Source organism: Psittacula echo, assembly GCF_963264785.1.
Source record: "Psittacula echo genome assembly, contig: SCAFFOLD_127, whole genome shotgun sequence".
Classification (NCBI taxonomy): domain Eukaryota; kingdom Metazoa; phylum Chordata; class Aves; order Psittaciformes; family Psittacidae; genus Psittacula; species Psittacula echo.
This window is the reverse complement of record NW_027664172.1, coordinates 16,867-41,500: the sequence shown is the minus strand read 5'-3', so window position 1 is coordinate 41,500 and position 24,634 is coordinate 16,867. Positions and strand designations below refer to the sequence as shown.

The 24,634-nt window shown below is 57.6% G+C and overlaps 2 protein-coding genes and 2 long non-coding RNA genes across 4 annotated transcripts; 1 reads left to right on the top strand and 3 right to left on the bottom strand.

The window, feature by feature from the left end:
* Window positions 1-346: 346 nt before the first annotated feature.
* LOC308232727 lies at window positions 347-6,106 on the bottom strand. The gene is made up of 5 exons (XR_013958867.1): window positions 5,463-6,106; window positions 4,421-4,516; window positions 1,608-1,793; window positions 1,171-1,354; window positions 347-447 (listed from the first exon to the last, which is right to left on the bottom strand). It is a non-coding gene; the product is annotated as an uncharacterized lncRNA (long non-coding RNA).
* Window positions 6,107-6,857: 751 nt separating this feature from the next.
* LOC308232726 lies at window positions 6,858-12,181 on the bottom strand. Its single transcript, XR_013958866.1, has 3 exons — window positions 12,129-12,181; window positions 7,399-8,233; window positions 6,858-7,310 (listed from the first exon to the last, which is right to left on the bottom strand). It is a non-coding gene; the product is annotated as an uncharacterized lncRNA (long non-coding RNA).
* A 10-nt stretch (window positions 12,182-12,191) lies between these two features.
* LOC308232730 (uncharacterized protein) lies at window positions 12,192-14,329 on the top strand (the record flags this gene model as incomplete). Its single annotated transcript, XM_080639963.1, has 2 exons — window positions 12,192-12,258; window positions 12,965-14,329. 2 exons carry the CDS (start codon window positions 12,192-12,194, stop codon window positions 14,233-14,235), a joined length of 1,338 nt encoding a protein of 445 aa, XP_080496089.1. The 3' UTR covers window positions 14,236-14,329.
* Window positions 14,330-14,465: 136 nt separating this feature from the next.
* HSD3B7 (hydroxy-delta-5-steroid dehydrogenase, 3 beta- and steroid delta-isomerase 7) lies at window positions 14,466-24,588 on the bottom strand. Its single transcript, XM_080639964.1, has 8 exons — window positions 24,207-24,588; window positions 21,069-21,210; window positions 20,293-20,445; window positions 19,295-19,403; window positions 18,867-18,966; window positions 17,905-18,067; window positions 16,561-16,942; window positions 14,466-15,002 (listed from the first exon to the last, which is right to left on the bottom strand). Exons 1-8 carry the CDS (start codon window positions 24,249-24,251, stop codon window positions 14,990-14,992), a joined length of 1,107 nt encoding a protein of 368 aa, XP_080496090.1. The 5' UTR covers window positions 24,252-24,588; the 3' UTR covers window positions 14,466-14,989.
* Between the last annotated feature and the right edge of the window lie 46 nt (window positions 24,589-24,634).

Below are 24,634 nucleotides of genomic sequence, written 5' to 3'. Positions count from 1 at the left end.
ACAAGAGCACCCAAATGGGGCGCCTGGGGTGACCTGCACCCTCCCATCATCCTGGGGCCTCCAACCCCAAATGAACCCAGGGGACCCAAAATCCTGGAGGGGCCCCAAAAACCCTGCTCCCCCCCCCCCCCCCCCCCCCCAAAGCCACCAGCACCAAAACGCTCCTTGTTGCTCCCAAATCACACCCCATGGGGCGTTCCAGCTGCCCCCCCCCCGGGTATCGGGGAGCTGTGGGGCAGCCAAAGAGTGGGGGGTGCCTGATTGGGGGTGTCCCCCCCAAAAGACCTGTGTCCTGCGTCTGCTTCCCCCCGGCTTCCCCTCCTGCCTGGCAGAGCATGAGACTCACGAAGCCCTTGGTCAGGGTGGGCATCACTGAGCAGCCACTGAAGCCATCGGTGTTCTCAGCGCTGTTCCAAAGGGAAAGGCAAAGCCCCAGCGCTGCAGCAGCTACGAAGGAGGAGAGAAATGACTGCTACTGCTTGAACCCAGCACAGAACCCCAGCGGGTTTGGGCCCCCTTCCATCTCCTCCTCATCCCTGATTCTTACCCCCCCCCCCGCCCCGAGCGCAGTCACAGCATCTCACCAGCGAGATTCCCCCATGGCTGGGAATCATGAGCCTGCTGTTTCGATGGCTGCCACCAAATAGTTCGGGGCTGCATCAGGACTGCCAGGAAACACCCGGGGAGGGGCAGTGTCTATCCTCTACCAACTGAGGACATGCAGGATCGGTTCGCTCCTTCTCACACCTGACTGGAAGGGTTGAGGACGGCCCCTTACCTGGGTCCCTTGGGTAGGGAGCATTCTGGAGGGTAGGTTTGGTGTGGTGAAGCCCACCAGCACTTTGGGATCACTGACTAATGCTGAGCATTTTGGGCATCTCCCCACTGCCCCACTCCTGCCAGCCCATCTGGGCCAAGCAACTGAGGGAAGCAGAGTGATGAGGATGTATTTAATACCCTTAAAAAGCTCACTAATACTAAAGCCATAAAGGATAGAATCACCTTTAACGCTTATTTCTAGTCAGGGTGGCTTGAATCCTACTCACCCTTAAAGCTCTCACAATGCAATTAGAGAAACCCAAGCTGGATCCAACTACTTTTAAAGGAATCTGTTAGAAACATGCACGCCAGGAGGTAAATCGCTCTTTGGTTAGAGTTATTCTGCATTACCTTTGTGCAGATGTTGGTTTGGGGATGCACCTCTGCAGCTATTGGTGACTCCCATCCAATGCAAGTGGGTGCATTCACTGCCAGCAGCTGCCTGCCTTCAAGACTGTGCCGGCTGAAGAAAAAGCCCCATCACATCATGTCATGAAGGCCAGCAAGAGGTGTTCAGGGTTTTCCTGGTTAGAGCCTGCAGCAGCAAAGTCACCAGAATGGTCACATATATATATACACACATATATATATAATAGTCACATAGCAGCTGATGGCCGCGGCTGCTGGTACTGATCCTTACAGATCAAAGGCTATTGAGAAAATAGGCAGACAACTGGAAAGAGTGACTTTACTGACAATGAAACTAGGCCAGAATGGCACTAAGGTAAAGTTAACAAGCCAGAGAGAAGAGAGTTACAGGCATCACTGTGCAAACTTGCTGCTCTTACCTCTATGCCCACATCTGCCACCATCCACGGTCTGAGGCGTGATGGATCTTCTACAGCTATGACACAAGCAGTGGTTCCTAACTGCACTGGTCAGCACTGGAACAAGATGCATGCGCAGGTCCTGAAGATGCGGTGGTTGTTGTTGCAGCATGAAGAGGAACCTGAATTTGGTCATGTTTCCTGACACTGGTGAGGAAAACACCATTTACTTTTCCAGTCTTAACCTTGCTAACAGAGCTGGCACTTGAAGGAATCTATGGTTCATTTTGCCCATCGTTAAAGAATTACATCCGGTGCTAAAGGTATTGAACAAAATCCCAGAATCCCAGCCTGGTTTGGGTTGAAGGGACCTTAAAGCTCCTCCAGCTCCAACCCCTGCCACGGGCAGGGACACCTTCCACTGGAGCAGCTTGCTCCAAGCCCCTGTGTCCAACCTGGCCTTGAACACTGCCAGGGATGGGGCAGCCACAGCTTCTCTGGGCACCCTGGGCCAGCGCCTCAGCACCCTCACAGGGAAGAGCTTCTGCCTAAGAGCTCAGCTCAGTCTCCCCTCTGGCAGGTTCAAGCCATTCCCCTTGGCCTGTCCCTACAGGCCCTGTTCCAAAGCCCCTCTCCAGGTTTCTTGTAGCCCCTTTAGGCTTTGGGAGCTGCTCTCAGGTCTCCCCTTCAGGAGCCTTCTCTTCTCAAAGCTGTGCTGAGGATCTCCTTTGAGCAGGGACACCACAGATCCTTTTCCACGTGCCTCCCTCACTTAGCTGTGCTCTCCCTTGCTTGTCAGCACTGGCATCTTTGTCCCCCTCCATCTCCTCCCCATGCCTGGGTCTGGTGCTGTCAGTGCAGTGCAGGGTTGTGCCTGCAGCAGTGATCCCCTGCTACTTCAGCATCTGCCCACCTTGTCTGACCCACAGATGCTGTGTCCGTGGGGTCTCTCGCTGTATTTGAGTTAAATAAATGATCCTGCAGCACCTTCTGCTCTGTGCGATGTCCTCACACGGCAGGAATGAAGGGGAATGAAATCAGCTTTCTGCCTGCTCCAGCTCTGGGATGGCTGCTCTGTGCCTGCAGCAGGAGGAGCCCAAGGGCCGGGGCTGTTGTGCTGGTGTGGGGAGATGGGATGGCATGGGGGGGGGGCTGCAGAGCTCTCAGGGTGTCCTGGGCAGGAGAGCAGGGGACACAGGGGCAGCAAGGGAGGACAGCAGCATGGCGGGCTGTATGAGCAGGGGCACGGCAGGAGGACAAGGGAAGGGATGCTCTGGAATGCTCCATCCAGGTTTCAGATCCCCAGTTCAGGAACGCCATTGGCAAGGCAGAGAGGGTTTAGCAACGGGCCCTCAGGACACTGGAGCACGGTGCCTGTGGGGAGAGGCTGTCAAGAACTGAGGCACTTGCTCTGACTGCTTGGACGTGAGAACTCCTGCTGTCCCCTCCAACCTCTCTTCTCCTATGACCCTACAAGGATGGGCTTATGAAGGGTCACAGAGGTGCTCTAAGGGCTGGAGATTCAGATCAGACATGAGGAAGGAATTCCTCCCTGTGAAGGTGCTGAGGCGCTGGCACAGGGCGCCCAGTGAAGCTCTGCCTGCCCCATCCCTGGTTTCAGGCCAGGTTGGATGGGGCTCGGAGCAAGCTGCTCTAATGGACCTCTCTAAAACACCCCCATAACACCCAGAAACACCCCTAAAAAACCCCTAAGCCACCTCCACAACTTCCAATGGACACCCTAAAGCATCCCCAGAGCCCCAAGAACACCACTGCACCCCCAAACTCCTCCCGTCCTTGTCCCCTCCCTGCTTTGAGGCTGTGGCCTAACCCAAACCCTAACCCATGACCTTAAATCCTATTCCTGACCATAACCCCAGTTCCTGACCCAAAGTCAAGTCTAACCCTTAGTTTTAGAATAAGCTATAATGCAGTATAATATAATGCAATATAATACAGAATTGATTCTGTATCTATATTACCATTATAAGTTATACACTGTAAGGAAATGCTTTTCAGTCCAGTGGGCCCATGATGCTTCAGGCCATAGAAACTGAGAGGAGTTACCCAGAAGGGACTGGGTCGGGCTGGGTGCCGCTCAGCGGGTGCTGAGCAATTGTACTGGGCATCACTGCTCGATGTAGGAGCTTCCTTTCCCCTTTTGGTTCTGTATCTCTCCCCTTGGTGTTCCCATTCTTATTAATAACACTAATGGTACATTGTGCTTGATTTCGGCTCCTGACCTGTTCTCCTCTCCACCCGTGGGTTTCACACTGTTCCCATTCTCCTCCCCATCCCACCCGGGTGCTGAGAGAGCAAACCTCATGCCCAGGATGTAATTGGGAGTTACTCGGGAGGGCACTCTCTGCTCGGTTGGGCTCGTTTCGGCGGGTGGTATGGTGTTCCCTTCCCTTCTTATTTCCCTTACCATTATTATTACTGGCGGTAGCAGCAGTGATTTGTGTGATACCTTAGTTACTAAACTGTCCCTATCTCAACCAGTGGCAGTTACATCCTTCTCCATTCCCCTCCCCACCTCTCCAGGAGCAGGGCAGTGAGTGAACGAGCTGCCTGGTTGGGTTTAAACCACCGCAGGCTGCACGCTGCCACTCTTGGAGCTGGGCTCTTCGCATGGGCGCGCAGTCAGGACAGCGCAGCTATGCCCAGAGCGCGCCTTGCCGCAGCCAGGCAGGTCCCCTTGTGCTGAGCTCCCAGGGACAGCACTGCCCTGACACCTTCTCAGCACCTCCTGCACACACAAGGCTCCTGCTTTGCACCCACAACGGGTTTCAAGGCAGCACTAAAAGAGGATGGCAAAGTCAAAGGACACGTACCTGGATGCGCAGGGCAGGCACGGGAGGGATGGCAGGGAAATGGCAGCGACCACAACGATGGCCACAGGGAGCTGGGGAGCAGGAGCCGCTACAAACCTGGAGCAACAACAGGAAAGGTAAAATCTATCACTAAAATCACAATGAAGCAAACTTTGCTCCTGTGGAACTGTTGTGGTTTGAAAGGGACAGAGCATAAAAGTAGTAGTGTGGCGCCCAGTGTGGAGCGAGACTGGAACAGAGCAGAAGCAAGGACATACCAACTGGTAACTGTCCAATTGTTCTTTATCTCATTCTGTCTCCTTTTATTCCCTCCATTTATCTGTGTGTGCAGCAATACTTGGGGTATCGCAAGCACCAGTGCAGGGCAGCTGGGAACAGGAGTGATGGACTCTGCAGCTCTCCAGACTCATCCACGGGGTGCGGAGCCCTTTCATGTGTCCCGTCCTAAGACTGACCTCGCGTTCAGTGGCAAAACCTGGGATTTCTACCCCTCAAATAGCACTTGTCAGCTGAGGAACTCCTGCGAAACCCCTGATAAAGTCACGCTGAGGCTCTGCCGTGGCACAGAGCTGAGTCCTTGGAGCCACAGTGCTTCTGCCAGCACACTCAGCCACCAGCACCAGGAGAGGGAAAACGCATTTGAACGTGAGGGGATGGTGGAAATCGTGTGGGAAATGAACCGGGTTTATCCTGAGAAGTCTCCCCTAACCTGTCACTGCCTTTTCCTCCTCATTCCCAATGGCAGCACATGGCCAAGGGCAGCTCCATCACCCACTTCCTCCTCCTGCCATTGGCAGCCAGGCGGGAGCTGCAGCTCTGGCACTTCTGGCTCTTCCTGGCCATCTCCCTGGCTGCTCTCTTGGGCAACGGCCTCATCATCACCAGCACCCCCAGGTACCTCAGGGTATTTGTTCTCCTTGTGTTTGCTGCCTGTGTAACGCTTGCCTGTTCTGTGTTCATTGTGGGGTCCTGCGTGCAGATCGCCAGGGCCGTGCTGAGGGCAGGGACGCCACAAAGCCTTTTCCCTTGTCAGCACTGGTACCTTTGCCTCCCCATCCCTGGACCTGGTGCTGTCAGTGCTGTACCCGCTGGTGCCTCTTGCTCTGATCCTGCTGATGGTTTGGCCTCCGTAACTCCTGGGCTCCCTTCCAACCTCTGTTCCTTTATGATCCTACAATGACGGCCTTATGAAGGGTCACAAAGATGCTCCGAGGGCTGAAGCACGTCTCCAGACATCTTCATCTCCGGAAGCAGAGAGGCTGAGAGAGCTGGGGGTATTCAGCCTGAGGAAGAGAAAGCTCCAGGAAGGCATCTTAGCAGCCTGCCCATACCTAAACAGGGCCTACAGGAAACCTGGAGAGGAGCTGTTTGCAAGGGGGTGCAGTGACAGGAAGAAGTGGAATGGCTTTAAGCTAAAGAGGGGGTTTAGATCAGACCTTAGGAAGGAATTCTTCCTTGTTAGAGTGGTGGGACACTGGCACAGGGTGCCCGGAGAAGCTGTGGCTGCCCCATCCCTGGCTGTGTCCAAGGCCAAGATGGAAGGCGCTTGGAGCCTTTAGAGTGGACCACTCTAAAACACCCCCCGTAACACCCAGAAACACGCCTGAGATGCCTTAAACCGACACCAAATCACCTGCCCGACACCCGATGGACACCCTAAAACACCCTCAGAGGCACCAGAACACCACTGGCATCCCCTCAACTCCTCATGTCCTTGGTTCCTTTGGATGTGGTGCTGTGGCCTGAATCAAAACCTAAGCCCTAACCCTAAGCCCTGTCCCTGACTTAACCCCTGTTCCTGACCCTGCCTCTAAACCCCACTGAGTTTTGTCATGTTATACTATTATAATAGAATGTCATTATAATAGAATAGAATTAGAATGTAATTAATAATTATATTAGAATATTTGTAATAATAGAATGTAATTAATAATAGAATGTAATTATATTAGAGTGTAATTAATGTAATAGAATGTAATTAATAGAATATAATATAGAATTATATGATAGAATGTAATAGAATAATAATAGAATGTAATTAAATGTAATAGAATAGAAAGTAATTAATATTATAATAGAATGCAATTAAAATGATGAAGAAATAATTCAATTAAAATAAATTAATAATTAAACCCCCCCCCCAACAAACAAACAGATTGAGTAAAAAGCAAGAAACCTGCCTTTCCGCTCCCCCTTCTTCCTCTATTCTGTCCCTCCAAGGAAAAGATCCATTGAATCCTGGAATAACGTCCTCTTGTCTGGCTCCCCTGCTCAAGGCAGGGTTAACCAGGCGAGCTCATTCAAAGGCTCTTCCTTTCCTGCTGTCATCCACCCAGGAGCTGAAAAGGCACTCCATCATAGGAGTAATAGGGAGGTATATAAATATAATAGGGATATAAATAATATAATATGATATAATATAATATAATAGGGAGGTAATAAAGGCATTCAACAGTGTTGGCCCAACTGCTTGCACTGAGGGCTGTCGCTGGTAAGTGGCCTCCAGGAGGAATCCACCAGTGGTGACACTTGGGTTTGATCCACCAGCCCGCTTCCCACTCACTCCAGACAGCACCAACTGGCTACAAAGGGATTATTCATGGTCCAGGTACAGAACATGCCCTTTTTTCCCCTTCCCAATCGCTTTCTTGTCCCATGAGCACCTAGGAATGGCCGCAGGTGTATTTGCTCCATCACCTACCAGCCTGTGATTATCCAGAGCCTCCTTCTCGTCCTTCACGAAGCCAAGGATGGAGCATTCACAACCTCCCTGGGCAACCCATTCCAGTGCCTCAGCACCGTCTCAGGAAAGGATTTCCTCCTTAGCTCCAATGTAAACTTCCCCTGTTTCAGTTTGACCCCGTTACCCCTTGTCCTGTCACTGCAGTCCCTGAGGAAGAGAACGGAATGCAGAAAAGGACATACTGAGAAACTCCAACTTCGCAGGACCAAAGATCCAGTAAGGCAGAACCACGTACCAAGGGAAGAGAAGAGGGCGCTGCATCCACACAATGGTTGGGGTTTGTCCAAGGAACAGAAAGGGAGCGAGGAAGACTCCTTCCTTCATCAGGACGACCACCAGAAGGGGCCACGCAAGCGCAGGAGAGGCTGAGGTCCTAAGGGGCCGATGAAGCAACCCCTGGTACCCACTGCGAACGCGATGCGACAGGGCCGGAACCAGATTTGTTCCCAAGGGACATCCCAAAGGAATGCTGCTCTTCCCCTGTACCTGCACTGCCGCTCTGCTGCCTGTCACACGCCGTCCTTCTCTCATCTTCCAGAGGTTTTTCCCCTATCCAGGACACAACGAGCACCTCTGAAGCCCTCTTTTCAGCAGCCTGCCCACACAAAAGCCCTCTCCATCATTCCCCCCTTGTCTCCGGCCCTCTTGGCTCACTCACATCCCTCTCCCTGTGCTCCTGCTTCGAGCTTCAGGCAGGAAGGGCTGACAAACCTCTTCTCTACGGCCTAATTGTCTCCTTGGACAACTCTTTACCCACGTACATCACGTACCTGTTTGTGCCTACCTGCGTCTCCAAACCCTTCCTCATCACATTATCCCTGTGCAAGAACCCCACTGCACATTACCATGCAGGACCCTTGGTCCCGCTTAGCCCACGGGACCAATCCTGCTGTGCCCGGGTGCAGGCGGGCTGGGAGCTGCCGCCGGCCCCAGAGGAGGACTGGGATGGGAGCAGAAGGGATGGGGTCCAAGGTGGACGATGAGAGCGGTGCTGGGAGCGGACGGGAGGGAGCGAGGGGCTCAGGGCACCGCTGGACCTTAGGGGCTGCTTTGGCTGCCTCTGCAGGGCTCTGGAATGAGACACTCGGGATCAGCGCCAATGGAGAAGGTTCTAAACTGAGAGTCCCTACAACCCCATACCCCCATACCCCATATCCCATACCCCATATCCCATACCCCATATCCCATACCCCATATCCCATACCCCATACCCCATACCCCCATATCCCATATCCCATACCCCATACCCCATATCCCATATCCCAGTACCCCATATCCCATATCCCATATCCCATACCCCATATCCCATACCCCAATACCCACCCCATACCCCATATCCCATATCCCATACCCCATATCCCATATCCCATATCCCATACCCCATATCCCATACCCCATACCCCATACCCCATACCCCATATCCCATATTCCATACCCCATACCCCATACCCCATATCCCATATCCCATAACCCCATATCCCATACCCCCATACCCCATACCCCATACCCCATATTCCATATCCCATATCCCATATCCCATACCCCATATCCCATACCCCATATCCCATACCCCCATATCCCATATCCCATACCCCATATCCCATATCCCATACCCCATATCCCATATCCCATACCCCATATCCCATATCCCATATCCCATACCCCATATCCCATACCCCATACCCCATACCCCATATCCCATATCCCATACCCCATACCCCATATCCCATATCCCATACCCCATATCCCATATCCCATATCCCATACCCCATATCCCATACCCCATACCCCATACCCCATATCCCATATCCCATACCCCATATCCCATATCCCATATCCCATACCCCATATCCCATACCCCATACCCCATACCCCATAACCCCATATCCCATATTCCATACCCCATACCCCATACCCCATATCCCATATCCCATACCCCATATCCCATACCCCATACCCCATACCCCATATTCCATATCCCATACCCATACCCCATACCCCATACCCCCATACCCCATACCCCATACCCCATATCCCATACCCCATATCCCATACCCCATACCCCATACCCCATACCCCATATCCCATACCCCATATCCCATATCCCATATCCCATACCCCATACCCCATACCCCATATCCCATACCCCATATCCCATATCCCATACCCCATACCCCATACCCCATACCCCATACCCCATATCCCATACCCCATACCCCATATCCCATACCCCATATCCCATACCCCATACTCCATACCCCATATCCCATATCCCATACCCCATATCCCATACCCCATACCCCATATCCCATATCCCATACCCCATATCCCATACCCCATACCCCATATCCCATATCCCATATCCCATACCCCATATCCCATACCCCATACCCCATACCCCATATCCCATATCCCATACCCCATATCCCATACCCATACCCCATATCCCATATCCCATACCCCATACCCCATATCCCATATCCCATACCCCACACCCCATATCCCATACCCCATATCCCATATCCCATACCCCATATCCCACACCCCATACCCCATACCCCATACCCCATACCCCATATCCCATACCCCATACCCCATACCCCATATCCCATACCCCATATCCCATACCCATACCCCATACCCCATATCCCATACCCCCATACCCCATATCCCATACCCCATATCCCATACCCCATATCCCATACCCCATATCCCATACCCCATACCCCATATCCCATACCCCATATCCCATACCCATACCCCATACCCCATACCCATATCCCATACCCCATACCCCATACCCCATACCCCATATCCCATACCCCATACCCCATACCCCATACCCCATATCCCATACCCCATATCCCATACCCCATATCCCATATCCCATACCCCATACCCCATATCCCATACCCCATACCCCATATCCCATACCCCATACCCCATATCCCATACCCCATATCCCATATTCCATACCCCATACCCCATACCCCATACCCCATACCCCATATCCCATATTCCATACCCCATACCCCATACCCCATATCCCATATCCCATACCCCATATCCCATACCCCATACCCCATATCCCATACCCCATACCCCATACCCCATACCCCATATCCCATACCCCATACCCCATATCCCATACCCAATACCCCATACCCCCATACCCCATACCCCATATCCCATATCCCATACCCCATACCCCATATCCCATACCCCATATCCCATATCCCATACCCCATACCCCATATCCCATATCCCATACCCCATACCCCATACCCCATACCCCATATCCCATATCCCATACCCCATACCCCATATCCCATACCCCATACCCCATACCCCATATCCCATACCCCATATCCCATACCCAATACCCCATACCCCATACCCCATACCCCATATCCCATATCCCATACCCCATACCCCATATCCCATACCCCATATCCCATATCCCATACCCCATACCCCATATCCCATATCCCATACCCCATACCCCATATCCCATACCCCATATCCCATATCCCATACCCCATACCCCATACCCCATACCCCATATCCCATACCCCATATCCCATATCCCATACCCCATACCCCATATCCCATACCCCATACCCCATACCCCATATCCCATACCCCATACCCCATATCCCATACCCCATACCCCATATCCCATATCCCATACCCCATACCCCATATCCCATACCCCATATCCCATATCCCATATCCCATATCCCATACCCCATACCCCATACCCCATACCCCATACCCCATACCCCATATCCCATATCCCATACCCCATACCCCATACCCCATATCCCATACCCCATATCCCATACCCCATACCCCATACCCCATATCCCATATCCCATATCCCATATCCCATACCCCATATCCCATACCCCATACCCCATACCCCATATCCCATACCCCATATCCCATATCCCATACCCCATACCCCATATCCCATATCCCATATCCCATATCCCATACCCCATATCCCATACCCCATACCCCATACCCCATACCCCATACCCCATACCCCATATCCCATATCCCATACCCCATACCCCATATCCCATACCCCATACCCCATATCCCATACCCCATACCCCATATCCCATATCCCATATCCCATATCCCATATCCCATACCCCATATCCCATACCCCATACCCCATACCCCATACCCCATACCCCATATCCCATATCCCATACCCCATATCCCATACCCCATACCCCATACCCCATACCCCATATCCCATATCCCATATCCCATATCCCATACCCCATACCCCATACCCCATATCCCATACCCCATACCCCATACCCCATACCCCATACCCCATATCCCATATCCCATACCCCATACCCCATACCCCATACCCCATATCCCATACCCCATACCCCATACCCCATACCCCATACCCCATATCCCATATCCCATACCCCATACCCCATACCCCATACCCCATATCCCATACCCCATATCCCATATCCCATACCCCATATCCCATACCCCATATCCCATACCCCATATCCCATATCCCATATCCCATACCCCATATCCCATACCCCATACCCCATACCCCATACCCCATATCCCATACCCCATATCCCATATCCCATACCCCATATCCCATACCCCATATCCCATACCCCATATCCCATACCCCATATCCCATACCCCATATCCCATATCCCATACCCCATATCCCATACCCCATATCCCATACCCCATATCCCATATCCCATATCCCATACCCCATATCCCATACCCCATATCCCATACCCCATACCCCATATCCCATATCCCATACCCCATATCCCATACCCCATACCCCATACCCCATACCCCATATCCCATATCCCATATCCCATATCCCATACCCCATACCCCATACCCCATACCCCATATCCCATACCCCATACCCCATACCCCATACCCCATACCCCGTACCGCACACCCCATTCCCATCGCTGTCTCTATGGGGCTCCCCATGGCTCCACCCCCTCGCTCTCTATGGGGGGGCCCCTTCCTGCCTGGAGCTTCCGGTGCTGCTTCCGCTTCCTGCCCGCGGCGCTCAAAGGTAACGGGGTCTATGGGGCACCCATGGGTGCTGTGGGGACATGGGGGCTATGGGGCACCCATGGGTGCTGTGGGGACATGGGGGCTATGGGGCACCCATGGGTGCTGTGGGGACATGGGGCTATGGGGCACCCATGGGTGCTGTGGGGACATGGGGGCTATGGGGCACCCATGGGTGCTGTGGGGACATGGGGGCTATGGGGCACCCATTGGTGCTGTGAGGACATGGGGGCTATGGGGCACCCATGGGTGCTGTGGGGACATGGGGGCTATGGGGCACCCATGGGTGCTGTGGGGACATGGGGGCTATGGGGCACCCATGGGTGCTGTGAGGACATGGGGGCTATGGGGCACCCATGGGTGCTGTGGGGACATTGGGGCTATGGGGCACCCATGGGTGCTGTGGGGACATGGGGGCTATGGGGCACTCATGGGTGCTGTGGGGACATGGGGGCTATGGGGCACTCATGGGTGCTGTGGGGACATTGGGGCTATGGGGTATCCATGGGTGCTGTGGGGGCTATGGGGCACCCATGGGTGCTGTGGGGACTTGGGGGCTATGGGGCACCCATGGGTGCTGTGGGGACATTGGAGGCTATGGGGCACCCATGGGTGCCGTGGGGACATTGGGGCTATGGGGCACCCATGGGTGCCGTGGGGCTAAGGGGGACCCATGGGTGCTGTGACCCCCTCTTGTGGCCCCACAGGTCCCGGGGCCATGGGGGGCTGCCCCACAGCTCCTGTGACCGCCGCCCTCTGCACCCTCCTGGCCATCAGCTCCTCATTGGCTACCACTGACCCCCAACCAACCCCATTGGCCACCACCGAGCACCAATCCCCATTGGCCACCACCGAGCACCAATCCCCATTGGCCACCACCAAGCACCAATCCCCATTGGCCACCACCGAGCACCAATCCCCATTGGCCACCACCGAGCACCAATCCCCATTGGCCACCACCAAGCACCAATCCCCATTGGCCACCACCGAGCACCAAGCATCCCCATTGGCCACCACCGAGCACCAAGCATCCCCATTGGCCACCACCGAGCACCAAGCATCCCCATTGGCCACCAGCATCCCCCCCAGTGGGCACCTCTGGAGCTCAGCGGCCACCGCACCCCATTGGGACACCTCAAGGACCTTCGGTGGCCACCCAATGGCCACAGAGGCCACCATTGGCCAGCACCCAACATCGAAGCCCGCCATTGGCCAACACCCAACATCGAAGCCCTCCATTGGCCACCACCAACCATCGAATCCCACCATAGGCCAACACTCAACATCGAATCCCACCATTGGCCAGCACCCAACATCGAAGCCCGCCATTGGCCAACACCCAACATCGAAGCCCTCCATTGGCCACCACCAACCATCGAATCCCACCATAGGCCAACACTCAACATCGAATCCCACCATTGGCCAACACCCAACATCAAAGCCCTCCATTGGCCAACACCCAACATCGAAGCCCTCCATTGGCCAACACCCAACATCGAAGCCCTCCATTGGCCACCAACAACCATTGAATCCCACCATAGGCCAACACTCAACATCGAATCCCACCATTGGCCAACACCCAACATCGAAGCCCTCCATTGGCCAACACCCACCATCGAAGCCCGCCATTGGCCACCCCGTGACCCCGGAGCCCAGCAGGGCGCCCCCTACGTCCTGGCGGTGGTCGGTGCCCTCGGTGGCCGCCATCTTGGTGGCGCTGGGCCTGGCCCTGGCCGCGTGGCTCCGGCGCCGCCGTGGCTCCGGTGCCGGCTCCTTGGAGCCCTGGGCAGGGCCGGTGCCGGCCCCCGACGAGGACGAAGGCCCCGAGGCCGGGGGGGCCTCCCAAGCCCTGGTGGCCTCCGTGGCCATGGGGCAAGTGGGGCCCTCGCTGAGCACCTTCCGCACCGGCGCCGGGGAGGAGAGGCCGGGGACGGCGTCAGCCAATGGGGAGGCTGCAATGGCGGCCACCTCCTGTTGATGGCGGCGGAGGGAGCTCCCCCCGGTTTTGGGCCGTTTTCCTGCTTTTGAGTCATTGTGGGCACAGCTGTTTAATAAAACCAGGCCCCAGCTCATTGGTTGGTGGTGGTGGTGTTGTTGGGGGGGGGGGTGTCCAAAATGGCCCCCGAAGAACCAGGCCCCCCATTGGCTGGAGCCCCCCCAAGCAAAGAGGAGGGAAGGCAAGATGGCCGCCCCCTGCTCAGTGAAGGCAACATGGCCGCCAGGGTCACCAAGATGGCTGCCGTGGGGTTGGTGAATCCAAGATGGCCGCCAGGCACCGCCCAGCCAATGGGAGCGACGCGGCCTTGCGGCTGGCCCAATCCGGTGCGTCCGCAGCCCAAGGTGGGCGGGGCCGAGCCGCGCCTCCGATGACGTCACAGCTGTGCAGCCTCGAGCAGCGCAGCCATTGGCCACTCCTCCTGGAGCCCCTCCCCTTCCAAGATGGCCGCCCTCAGCAGGCTCCGCCCCTTCATCTCGGATTGGGCAGGCCTCGAGGCTGCGCCGCTCCGATTGGCTGAGCGGTGCCAATCAGAGCTGCTGCCCTCATGGGGGTGGTCCCTTTAAGGGGATAATGAGATGCAAATTAGTGGGCGGGGCTGAAAACCTGGCTCCGGATTCAGCTGTGGCCAATCAGAGGCGGGAGGTGGGGCTCGGTCCCAGCTGTGGCCAATCAGAGGCGGGAGGCGGGGCTTGGTCCCAGCTGTGGCCAATCAGAGGCGGGAGGCGGGGCTTGGTCACTCCTGGGAGCTGGGGGGGGCACAGATGAGGAGCGGAGCCAAAGCCCGGCCCCGGATCCCGGCTGGGATCAGGATTCAAGCCCCAACCTGACCCGGACCCCCCCATGTTGGGGTCACACTGGACCCCATTGCCCCCCATTGATGCCCCTTGTCCCCCATTGATGCCAATTGCTCCCCATTGTCCCCGATTGACCCCCCTTGTCCCCCATTGACCCCCATTGTCTCCCATTGACTCCCATTGACCCCCATTGCTCCCCATTGACTCCCTTTGTCCCCCATTGATGCCAATTGCTCCCCATTGACTCCCTTTGTCCCCGATTGACCCCCATTGCCCCCCATTGATGCCCCTTGTCCCCCATTGACCCCCATTGCCTCCCATTGACCCCCATTGCTCCCCATTGACTCCCTTTGTCCCCCATTGATGCCAATTGCTCCCCATTGATGCCCCTTGTCCCCCATTGATTCCCATTGACCCCATTGCCCCCAATTGACCTCCATAAACTCCCAATGCCTGCACTGACTCCCATTCACCCCCAATGACCCCTATTGACTCCCACTGCCCCCCATTGACTCCAATTGTCCCCCATTGTCCCCCACTGACCCCTCTTTACCCCCATTGACTCCCATTGCCCCCCACTGACTCCCATTCACCCCCATTGACTCCCATTGTCCCCCATTGACTCCAATTGACCCCCACTGTCCCCCATTGTCCCTCATTGCCACCCACTGACCCCCATTGATGACCATTGCTCCCCATTGACTCCCATTCACTCCCATTGACTCCCACTGCCCCCAATACGCTTCCATAAACTCCCACTGACCCCCCTTGTCTCCCATTGACCCCCCTTGTCTCCCATTGACACCCATTGTCCCCCATTGTCTCCCATTGTCACCCACTGACCCCCACTGACTCCCATTGTCCCCCATTGACTCCCATTGCCCCCCATTGACTCCCATTCACCCCCACTGTCCCCCATTGACTCCCATTGCCCCTAACTGACCCCCACTGATTCCCATTGGCACCATTGCCCCCAATCGACCCCCATTGACCCCCACTGTCCCCCATTGACTCCCACTGACCACCATTGATGCCCACTGCCCTCCATTGACCACCATTGCCCCCAATCGACCCCCATTGACCCCCATTGACTCCCATTGTCCCCAATTGACCCCATCGACCCCCAGTGACTCCCATTCACCCTTATTGACTCTCATCGCCCCCAACTGACCCCCACTGATTCCCATTGACCCCATTGAACACAATTGACCCCCATTGACCCCCACTGTCCCCCATTGACTCCCACTGACCACCATTGCCCCCAATCGACCCCCATTGACTCCCATTGCCCCCCCATTGTCCCCAATTGAGCCCATCGACCCCCAGTGACTCCCATTCACCCCTATTGACTCTCATCGCCCCCAACTGACCCCCACTGATTCCCATTGACCCCCACTGTCCCCCATTGACTCCCACTGACCACCATTGACGCCCACTGCCCTCCATGGACCACCATTGCCCCCAATCGACCCCCATTGACCCCCATTGTCCCCCCACTGCCCCCCCTTACCCCTCGAGCCCCCGCGCCCAGGCCTCGGTGCGCGCCCTCGCCTCGGGCCAGGAGTAGAGGGGCCGGTAGCCGAAGCTGCGCTGGGCCTTGTCGGTGCGCACCGAGAAGGGGGTAGAGCCCACGGCCAGGGTGTAGGGGGTGAGCAGGGGGGTGAAGGGGGGCAGGAGCCAGCCCAGGGCCACGTTGAGGCGCGCCAGGAGCCGCAGGAGCCGCAGCGGGGGCCGGGGCCGGCGCTGGAGCCGCAGCCCCAGCACGAGGGCGCTGAACTCCTCGTAGGGCGCGTAGGGGGAGGCGTCGTAGCAGAAGAAGGCCTGGCCTGCGAGCGAGGCGGGCGAGCGCAGGGCGGCGCGGGCGGCCAGGACGTGCATCCAGGCCACGTTACCTGCGGAGACAGGGGAGGCGATGGGGGGCTCGATGGGGGCTCTGGGGGTCTCTATGGGGTCTCTGTGGGTCTCCATGGGGTCTCTGTGGGTCTCTATGGGGTCTCTATGGGTCTCTATGGGGTCTCTATGGGTCTCCGTGATGCTCTATGAGGTCACTACGGGGTCTCTATGGGGGATCTAGAGGTCTCTATGGGGTCCCTATCAGGTCTCTATGAGGTCTCTGTGGGGCTCTATGGGGTCTCTATAGTCTCTTTATGCTCTCTCTATGGGGTCTCTATGAGTCTCTATAGGCACTCTATGATCTCTCTATAGTGTCTCTATGGGGTCTCTATGGTGTTTCTATGCTCTCTCTATGACGTCTCTATGGTATCTCTATGCTCTCTCTGTGGTATCTCTATAGTGCCTCTATGCTCTCTTTATGCTCTATGGTTTCTCTATGAGTCTCAATGGTCTCTCTATGCTCTCTCTATGGTCTCTCTATGGTATCTCCATGCTCTCTCTATGGTCTCTCTATGGTATCTCCATGCTCTCTCTATGGTCTCTCTATGGTATCTCCATGCTCTCTCTATGGTCTCTCTATGGTATCTCCATGCTCTCTCTATGGTCTCTCTATGGTATCTCCATGCTCTCTCTATGGTATCTCCATGCTCTCTCCATGCTCTCTCTATGGTCTCTCTATGGTATCTCCATGCTCTCTCTATGGTCTCTCTATGGTATCTCCATGCTCTCTCTATGGTCTCTCTATGGTATCTCCATGCTCTCTCTATGGTATCTCCATGCTCTCTCTATGGTCTCTCTATGGTATCTCCATGCTCTCTCTATGGTCTCTCTATGGTATCTCCATGCTCTCTCTATGCTCTCTCTATGGTATCTCCATGCTCTCTCTATGCTCTCTCTATGGTATCTCCATGCTCTCTCTATGGTCTCTCGACGCCGTCTCTATGGTGTGCCCCGCACTCACCCGCATACACCCGCCCGTGCTCGGCGTGCGGCGGCAGCGTGCAGCGCATGCGCCCCCCAGCGGCGCGGCCCCTCCGGTACAGCTGCTCCAGCAGCGGGTGCCGCTCCCCATAGATCCCGGTGGGGCGCAGAGCGACCGTCACCAGGCGAGCGCCCCCCCGCACCTGCAGCCGGCACAGAGAGACCCATGGGGACCCATAGAGACCCATAGGAACCCATAGAGACCCCATAGAGCCCCATAGAGACCCATAGAGACCCATAGAGACCCCATAGAGACCCCATAGAGACCCATAGAGACCCATAGAGACCCCATAGAGCCCCATAGAGACCCATAGAGACCCCATAGAGACCCCATAGAGACCCATAGAGACCCCATAGAGACCCATAGAGACCCCATAGAGACCCCATAGAGACCCACAGGGACCCATAGGGACCCATAGAGACTCCATAGAGACCCATAGAGACCCACAGAGACCCATAGAGACCCATAGAGACCCCATAGAGACCCATAGAGACCCATAGAGACCCCATAGAGACCCCATAGAGCCCCATAGGGAACCCATAGAGCCCCATAGAGCCCCATAGGGACCCATAGAGACCCCATAGAGACACATAGAGACCCCATAGGGACCCATAGGGACCAACAAAGACCCATAGAGACCCACACAGACCCCATAGAGACCCCATAGAGCCCCACAGAGCCCCCCACAAAGCGCCATAGAGACCCCATAGAGACCTATAGAGACCCAAAGAGCCCCACAGAGACATCACAGAGACCCCCACAGAGCCCCATAGACCCCCTCATAAAGCCCCATAGATATCCCCCCAGATACCCATAGCCAGGGTCCCCCCATAGACCCCCCATAGAACCCCACAAACACCCCCATAGAGCCCCATAGACCCCCCCATAGAACCCCCCCAGACCAGGCCCCCCCACCCATACATGGGTCCCCCCCCACTCACGAGGCTCCCATTGGCCTCCAGCACCAGGCGCTCGGCCTGGGCCTTGCTACGGGAATAGGGCTCCGTGTGGCGCGTGGGGTAGGGCGAGTCCTCGTGCCCCCTATGTGTGGGGCAGGGGGGTCAGCGTGGGGCAGGGGGTGCCGCTATGGGGCTGGGAGGTCCCGCTATGGGGCAGGGGGGTCCCGCTATGGGGCAGGGGGGTCCTGCTATGGGGCAGGGAGGTCCCGCTGTGGGGCAGGGGGGTCCCACTGTGGGGCAGGGAGGTCCCGCTATGGGGCAGGGGTTCCCACTATGGGGCAGGGGGGTCCCTATGTGTGGGGCATGGGGGTCACACTATGGGGCAGGGGGTCCCGCTATGGGGCAGGGGTTCCCACTATGGGGCAGGGGGGTCCCGCTATGGGGCAGGGGGTCCCGCTGTGGGGCAGCACCTGAGGAAGGGGTCCCCGCGCGTGTTGGGCCCCACCACCTCCATGCTGCTGGTGTAGATGAGGCAGCGAACGCCCCGCGCCCGGCACCCGGCGATGACGTTGCGGGTGCCTGGGGGGGACAGGGGTCAGGGCCACAGCACCCCATAGATAAACCATAGTGCCCCATAGATATCCCATAGATACCCCATAGTGCCCCATAGATACCCCATAGTGCCCCATAGATACCCCATAGTGCCCCATAGATAAACCATAGTGCCCCATAGATATCCCATAGATACCCCATAGTGCCCCATAGATACCCCATAGTGCCCCATAGATACCCCATAGTGCCCCATAGATAAACCATAGTGCCCCATAGATATCCCATAGATACCCCATAGTGCCCCATAGATACCCCATAGTGCTCCATAGATACCCCATAGATACCCCATAGATAAACCATAGTGCCCCATAGATATCCCATAGATACCCCATAGTGCCCCATAGATACCCCATAGTGCCCCATAGATACCCCATAGATACCCCATAGATACCCCATAGATAAACCATAGTGCCCCATAAACCATAGCGCCCCATAGATACCCCATAGCGCCCCTTAGATAAACCATAGCGCCCCATAGATACCCCAGAGATACCCCATAGCGCCCCTTAGATAAACCATAGTGCCCCTTAGATAAACCATAGTGCCCCATAGATACCCCATAGCGCCCCATAGATAAACCATAGTGCCCCATAGATACCCCATAGTGCCCCATAGATACCCCATAGATAAACCATAGCACCCCATAGATACCCCATAGCGCCCCATAGATAAACCATAGCGCCCCATAAATACCCCATAGTGCCCCATAGATACCCCATAGCGCCCCATAGATAAACCATAACACCCCATAGATACCCCATAGTGCCCCATAAACCATAACGCCCCATAGATACCCCATAGTGCCCCATAGACACCCCATAGTGCCCCATAGACACCCCACAGCCCCCACTCTGACCCTGCACGTTGACCCTGGCGATGGCCTCGGCGCTGGTTCTGCCCCACACGTCCACGAGGGCGGCGCTGTGCAGCACCACGTGGGCCCCATCCAGCGCCCGCCCCACGGCGCCCGCGTCGCCCACGTCCCCACGCAGCAGCCGCACGCGGGGGCCTGAGGGGCACAGGGGGGGCACCCCCCAACCAACAGCAGGGTCCCATTGGGGTCCTGAGCTCCCATTGGGTCCTGAGCTCCCATTGGCTCCCATTGGGTCCTGAGCTCCCATTGGCTCCCATTGGGTCCTGAGCTCCCCATTGGCTCCCATTGGGCTCTGAGCTCCCCACTGGCTCCCGTTGGGTCCTGAGCTCCCATTGGCTCCCGCTGGGTCCTGAGCCCCCCATTGGCTCCCATTGGGCTCTGAGCTCCCATTGGCTCCCGTTGGGTCCTGAGCTCCCATTGGCCCCCATTGGGCTTTGAGCTCCCATTGGGCTCTGAGCCCCCCATTGGCTCCCATTGGGCTCTGAGCCCCCATTGGCTCCCATTGGGCTCTGAGCTCCCATTGGCTCCCATTGGGCTCTGAGCTCCCATTGGCTCCCATTGGGCTCTGAGCCCCCATTGGCTCCCATTGGGCTCTGAACCCCCCATTGGCTCCCATTGGGCTCTGAGCTCCCATTGGCTCCCATTGGGCTCTGAGCTCCCATTGGCTCCCACTGGGCTCTGAGCTCCCATTGGTTCCCATTGGGCTCTGAGCCCCCCATTGGCTCCCGTGCCCCCCGGTGCCGTGGGTCCCACGTTACCGTGCCCGGGGGGGATCACTTGGGGGTCGATGTTGAGGTCGAAGACGCGCAGCTCCCGCAGCTCCGGCTCCTGCTCCAGCAGCAGCTGCACCAGGTGGGAGCCCAGGAACCCGCAGCCGCCCGTCACCACGTACACCAGGCCCTGCGCCCCACGGCGGTACCCTATAGGGCGCCCCACAGAGCGCCCCATAGCGCAGCCCCACAGCTTCACCCCACAGAGCGCCCCATAGCGCAGCCCCACAGCATCACCCCACAGAGCGCCCCATAGCGCAGCCCCACAGCTTCACCCCACAGAGCGCCCCATAGCGCAGCCCCACAGCTTCACCCCACAGAGCGCCCCATAGCGCAGCCCCACAGCTTCACCCCACAGAGCGCCCCATAGCGCAGCCCCACAGCGTCACCCCACAGAGCGCCCCATAGCGCAGCCCCACAGCGTCACCCCACAGAGCGCCCCATAGCGCAGCCCCACAGCGTCACCCCACAGAGCGCCCCATAGCGCAGCCCCACAGCTTCACCCCATAGAGCGCCCCATAGCGCAGCCCCACAGCTTCACCCCACAGAGCGCCCCACAGCGCAGCCCCACAGCTTCACCCCACAGAGCGCCCCATAGCGCAGCCCCACAGCTTCACCCCACAGAGCGCCCCATAGCGCAGCCCCACAGCGTCACCCCACAGAGCGCCCCATAGCGCAGCCCCACAGCGTCACCCCACAGAGCACCCCATAGTCCAGCCCCACAGCGTCACCCCACAGAGCGCCCCATAGCGCAGCCCCACAGCTTCACCCCACAGAGCGCCCCATAGCGCAGCCCCACAGCTTCACCCCACAGAGCGCCCCATAGCGCAGCCCCACAGCGTTACCCCACAGAGCGCCCCACAGCGCAGCCCCACAGCATCACCCCACAGAGCGCCCCACAGCGCAGCCCCACAGCTTCACCCCACAGAGCGCCCCATAGCGCAGCCCCACAGCTTCACCCCACAGAGCGCCCCATAGCGCAGCCCCACAGCGTCACCCCACAGAGCGCCCCATAGCGCAGCCCCACAGCTTCACCCCATAGAGCGCCCCATAGCGCAGCCCCACAGCGTCACTCCAAAGAGTGCCCCATAGCGCAGCCCCACAGCTTCACCCCATAGAGCGCCCCATAGCGCAGCCCCACAGCGTCACTCCAAAGAGTGCCCCATAGCGCAGCCCCACAGCATCACCCCACAGAGCGCCCCACAGCGCAGCCCCACAGCGTCACCCCACAGAGCACCCCGTAGTCCAGCCCCACAGCGTCACCCCACAGAGCGCCCCGTAGCGCAGCCCCACAGCGTCACCCCACAGAGCGCCCCATAGCGCAGCCCCACAGCGTCACCCCACAGAGCGCCCCACAGCGCAGCCCCACAGCTTCACCCCACAGAGCGCCCCATAGCGCAGCCCCACAGCTTCACCCCACAGAGCGCCCCATAGCGCAGCCCCACAGCGTCACCCCACAGAGCGCCCCATAGCGCAGCCCCACAGCGTCACCCCACAGAGCACCCCATAGTCCAGCCCCACAGCGTCACCCCACAGAGCGCCCCATAGCGCAGCCCCACAGCATCACCCCATAGAGCGCCCCATAGCGCAGCCCCACAGCTTCACCCCATAGAGTGCCCCATAGCACAGACCCACAGCATCGCCCCATTGCACAACCCCATACAGCATCCCATATCGCCCTATAGCACAACCCCACAGCGTTATAGCCCCTATAGCCCCTATAGCCCCCTATATAGCTCTATAGGCCCTATAGAGAACCCCAGAAATCACCCCATTACATACCCCCATAGAGCATCCCATAGCACAGCCCCACAGCATTACCCTATAGACCACCCCATAGCAAAGCCCCATAGTGTCACCCATTGCATAACCCCACAGAGCACCCCATAGTGGCACCCATAGCAAAACCCCACAGTGGATCCCATAGAGGCACCCATAGCATAACCCCATAGTGCACCCCATAGAAGCACCCATACCATAACCTTATAGTGCACCCCATAGCATAACCCCATAGCGCACCCCAAAGCGTCACCCAGTGTACCCCATAGCATAACCCCATAGCGTCCCCCCACGGCCACCCAGGCCCCCCTCCCCGAGGTGTAGCGCTCCCTAAGCTCAAAGGTCAGTGCCCCATAGCTGCCGACAGCTCCCGTAGCCCCATAGCCTCCATAGCTCCCCATAGCTCCCACAGCCCCATAGCCTCCATAGCCCCCCATAGCTCCCATAGCCCCATAGCCTCCATAGCCCCCATAGCCCCATAGCCTCCATAGCCCCCCATAGCTCCCATAGCCCCATAGCTCCCGTAGCCCCATAGCCTCCCATAGCTCCCATAGCCCCATAGCCTCCCATAGCTCCCATAGCCCCCCATAGCTCCCATAGCCTCCCATAGCCCCCATAGCTCCCATAGCCCCATAGCCTCCATAGCCCCCCCCAGCCTCCATAGCACCCCATAGCTCCCATAGCCTCCATAGCCACCCATAGCTCCTAGAACCCCATAGCCTCCATAGCTCCCATAGCCCCACAGCCTCCATAGCCCCCCATAGCTCCTATAGCCCCCCATAGCTCCCATAGCCCCATAGCCTCCATAGCCATCCATAACTCCCATAGCCCCATAGCCTCACAGCCTCCACAGTCCCCCATAGCTCCCATAGCCCCACAGCTCCCACAGCCTCCCATAGCCTCATATACCTCCCATAGCCTCCATAGCCCCCCATAGCTCCCATAACCCCACAGCCTCCATAGCCCCACATAGCTCCCATAGCCCCACAGACCTATAGCTCCCATAGCCCCATAACCTCCATAGCCCCCCGTAGCCCCATAACCTCCATAGCCCCCCATAGCCCACTATAGCTCCCATAGCCCCCCATAGCCCCCATAACCCCATAGCCCCCCATAGCTCCCATAGCCCCACAGCCCCCATAGCCCCATAACCTCCATAGCCCCCCATAGCCCACTATAGCTCCCATAGTCCCATAGCCCCCCATAGCTCCCATAACCCCATAGCTCCCCATAGCCTCCATAGCCCCCCATAGCTCCCATAACCCCATAGCCCTCCATAGCCCCCCATAGCCTCCATAGCCCCCCATAGCCCCCATAGCCCCCCACAGCCGCGGGTCCCCCCCCGACCTTCGGCCCCGGCCCGGGCTCTCCGTCCCCTCCGGCTCCCTCCATGGCCCCGCCGGGTCAAGGCCGCACCCGATGGGGCGGGAGTGGAGCGGGGGGGGGGCACATCCGGGTCTCTACGTGACGAGCAGCGGCGGGACGGGACGGGCAGGCCTCAGCCGAGGCTTCGGCACCGGAGCCGCCGCCATCGGAGCGCTGGGGACGGGAAATGGGGGTCGCGGAGCGCACCGGGGACCCCCCCGGGGCTGCAGGGACCCCCCCCGGGGCGCGGGAGGCGAACGGGGCGGGAGGATGGCGGCGGATGGCGGGGAAGGGGCGGAGACGAAGGCCTCGTCAAGATGGCGGCGGCGGGAGTTGCTATGGTAACGCGAGGCCCCGCCCACTCCCCCGCCCGCCACACGCTCGCACCCCATTGGCTCTCCTTCAAGCCC